Source organism: Hypanus sabinus, chromosome 26 (assembly GCF_030144855.1).
Source record: "Hypanus sabinus isolate sHypSab1 chromosome 26, sHypSab1.hap1, whole genome shotgun sequence".
Classification (NCBI taxonomy): Eukaryota; Metazoa; Chordata; class Chondrichthyes; order Myliobatiformes; family Dasyatidae; genus Hypanus; species Hypanus sabinus.
In genome coordinates this window covers 36,934,278-36,937,500 of record NC_082731.1, presented here as the reverse complement: position 1 = coordinate 36,937,500, position 3,223 = coordinate 36,934,278, and the positions used below count along the sequence as shown (strand labels likewise).

Below are 3,223 nucleotides of genomic sequence, written 5' to 3'. Positions count from 1 at the left end.
AAGGAAAAAAAAACAGTCTATGTCTCGGACAGCACACTGTCATCCCTCCACCATTTTGTGCATGTTGCACTGGATACCTAGCCTCTATAACGATACCCGTTTGTTTAAAGACCATCTTGGTTAATTTCTCTAGATTGTAATTTTTAGTTGCGGATTTCTTTATTCCAGGGTTATCCTGCACACGGCAGGAAAGTCAAACCTCAAGCTTTATTTTTTTCTCTCTCTCTTCCCATCTCTTCTGCTCTAACTTTTATCGGTCAGCTCATCCAGTAGGCGCTCCAGCTTCTCCCGCTTCGTCCCCGAGAACTCCCCCACCTTCTTCGACTGCTTGAAGAAGTGGAAGGTGGGCATGCAGGTGACGCCGGCCGAGCGGGCCAGCGGCCCCGCGTCGTCCACGTCCACCTCGACGAAGGTCACGTTGCTGAGCTGCTCGGAGAGGTTGTAGAAGTGCGGGCGGATCATCCGGCAGTTGTTACACCACTCGGCCGAGTACATGACCGCCACAAGGTTCTCGGTCTGGCTCATCAGGGTCTGGAGCTGCTGGGCATCCTCCACGTGTTCCACCACCATGCTGCTTCCGCCTCCGTGCCCCGCCCACTGGCCACGCCCTCCACCCAACCCATTCTGACGGCCGGTGACGTCATCCGCCAGTGTCTAATTCTCATTGGCTACTAACGACGGTTACTTTTTTTAAAAAAATTCGGGGCGCGGAGGCGTCGTGTTTAGGGTCATTGGCTGAAATCTGGATGATTGACGTTGCGAGGAGCCTATTTGAAAGACCTGGTTTAAAGTCCCTGCGAAACTCGTGCATCGGGTTTGACGAAGGGTCTCGGCCCGAAACGTTGACTTCTCACTTCCACGGATGCTGCCCGACCTGCTGAGTTCATCCAGCTTGTTTTGTACGTGTTGATTTGACCACTGCACCTGCAGTGTACTTTGTGTTTACTTGTGCTTAGGGTTATCCTCTTCGTCCCTGTTCTTCACCCTCCAGACCCTGTCTCCACCTTCACCATCCTACCTCCCCTAATACGCCAAGCTTGAACTGCCGACCATCCTTCATCTCCGCACAACTCTCTTCTGCCTCCAGGGTCGCTGTCCCATTGACCTCCTTATTAGGGCATCTTTTTTTAATTTCTGGAGGTGTCTGTCATAATTATGTCTAATTATGTCATAAGTATGTCTGTCATAATTAATATCGGTTTTAGGGCCTTAATTTCAAAGCCTTATGTTTAGAGTTGGGATGCCCAGTTATTTCACCCTCTTCCTGCCTGTTGCTACTGGGGCTCACTATTTGGAAACGTTGGGAAGTTTTTCTTCCCCCAAGGTGATGGAAATTCTGGGAACACTCAAAAGTCCGGCAGGATCTGGAGGTGGGGATGCTGGAACTTGGAGCAGCACACACGGTCCTGGAAGAGCTCGAGTGGATTAGGCCGTAGATAGTCTACAGGTTGAAGCCTCCCTCCTTCCACCATAGGACCGGCTTCTGTCACTCATAGAAATCGCCCATTTCCCTTCCCCTATTCCATCCAATTGCTATAGGTATATATACATTTCACCACCCCTCCTCCCCGTCCGGTTCTTCCTCCCTCTCAAACTGTCACAATGCTTCAAATCATCTCCTTTTGTACTACCAGATTCCGGCACTGCTGCCCATTTATGTCCCAAAAGAAAGGCCTTGGCCCAAACCATATTTTCCTCTCAGTGGTTGCTAGCTGACCTGAGTTCCAGCAGCTCTTGATTTCCAGCCAGTGCGGAATCTCTTGTGCTTCGGGTTACCCTCTATGTCCCTGCTTTTCACCCCCTCCAGCCACTGTCTCCACCTTTGCCCCCCTCTACCTCCCCCTAACACGCCGAGCTTGAACTGCCGACCATCCTTCATCTCCGCAGGGTCGCTGTCCCATTGACCCCCTTATCAGGGCATCTTTTTTTAATTTCTGGAGGTGTTAGAGTCTGTCATAATTAGTATAGGTTTTAGGGGCTTTAATTTCAAAGTTCTATGTTTCTGTTATTTAGCCCTCTTCTTGCCTATCGCTACTGGGGCTCACCATTGCTCCTGCCTGCCCCCGTCCCGCGATTCCTGGGCTGTGGGATCCCGGGGGTGGTGGGGGGGGTTGCCTTGACCCTTGTGTACCGGCACGCCGTGCCTACCTGTCTGTCCCAAAGATGATCCACCATCCGGGATGGATCGGGAACCATGGGCCTCTTCTCTTTATCTCTGTTCCCCCCCCCCACCACCTTAGTCCTGATGCAAGGTTTCAACCCAAAACAGTGGCAGTTTCTCCTGCCCCCCTCCCCCACGGATGCCCGTCCAGCTGTTTATTTTTGCTTCAGATTCCAGTATCCGCCGTCCTTTGTGCCTCCTTTTATCACTAGCCCCTCTGTGCCCGCCTCCTTTTGAATTTGCTCGGTTTGTTGTCTTCTGCACACTGCTTGAACGGCCTAGTCGGGCGGTCTTTCACTGACTCTGTTGTGGTTATTCTTCTGTAGATTTATTGAGTACGCCCGCAGGAAAAAGAACCTCAGGGTTGCCTGGGGTGACATAAAATTTAGTGAGAACTTTGAACACAAGCTGTTCGCCTCAACTCATCCAGTAAGGTTGAAATGTCCACTGCAGATGATGCAAATCCTGAATTAAAATCGAAGATAGCTGGATATGCTCAACAGGCCAGGCAGCGACTGTGGGCAAAGAAACCGAGTTAGAGTTTTGGGCATTGAGTGGGCTGCAATGAAGAGCAAATGGGAGGCCCCCACAGACGTCCCTCAGTATCCTGGACCGTGGAGCCGTCACAGTGACGGCCAGGCGTTTCCAATATGTTCCCTCATATGTGCTCCGGGATCTTGGAATGAGCCGGCTGCCAGTATTCCCTTTCGGTCTCCTCCTCAAATTGGAAGACAAGTGGGTTTCTTTCTGTGCCGCGTGTTCCTGCGATTGAAGGCGATTTTAGGCCAAAGCTCAAAGTAAAGTTTATTATCAGAGTACCTACACCTCACCGCATCCGGGATACTTTTGCCGGCGGGGAGATCTATAGAGCAGTAACTGTAAACAGGATCAATGAACAACAAACTGTGCAAATGTAAATAATCAGCAATAAATAACAAGCATGAAATGAGAAAATAAAGAGTCTTTAAAGTGAGATCACTGGTTGTGGTAACATCTCAATGGATGGGCAAGTGAGTGTAGTTATCCCCTTTTGTTCAAGAGCCTGATGGTTGAGGGGTGGTA

The 3,223-nt window shown here is 50.4% G+C and overlaps 1 protein-coding gene across 1 annotated transcript; it reads right to left on the bottom strand.

The window, feature by feature from the left end:
* Window positions 1-227: 227 nt before the first annotated feature.
* Window positions 228-580, bottom strand: LOC132381776 (thioredoxin-like). The gene has a single exon (XM_059951341.1). It carries the CDS (start codon window positions 568-570, stop codon window positions 244-246), a length of 327 nt encoding a protein of 108 aa, XP_059807324.1. The 5' UTR covers window positions 571-580; the 3' UTR covers window positions 228-243.
* Between the last annotated feature and the right edge of the window lie 2,643 nt (window positions 581-3,223).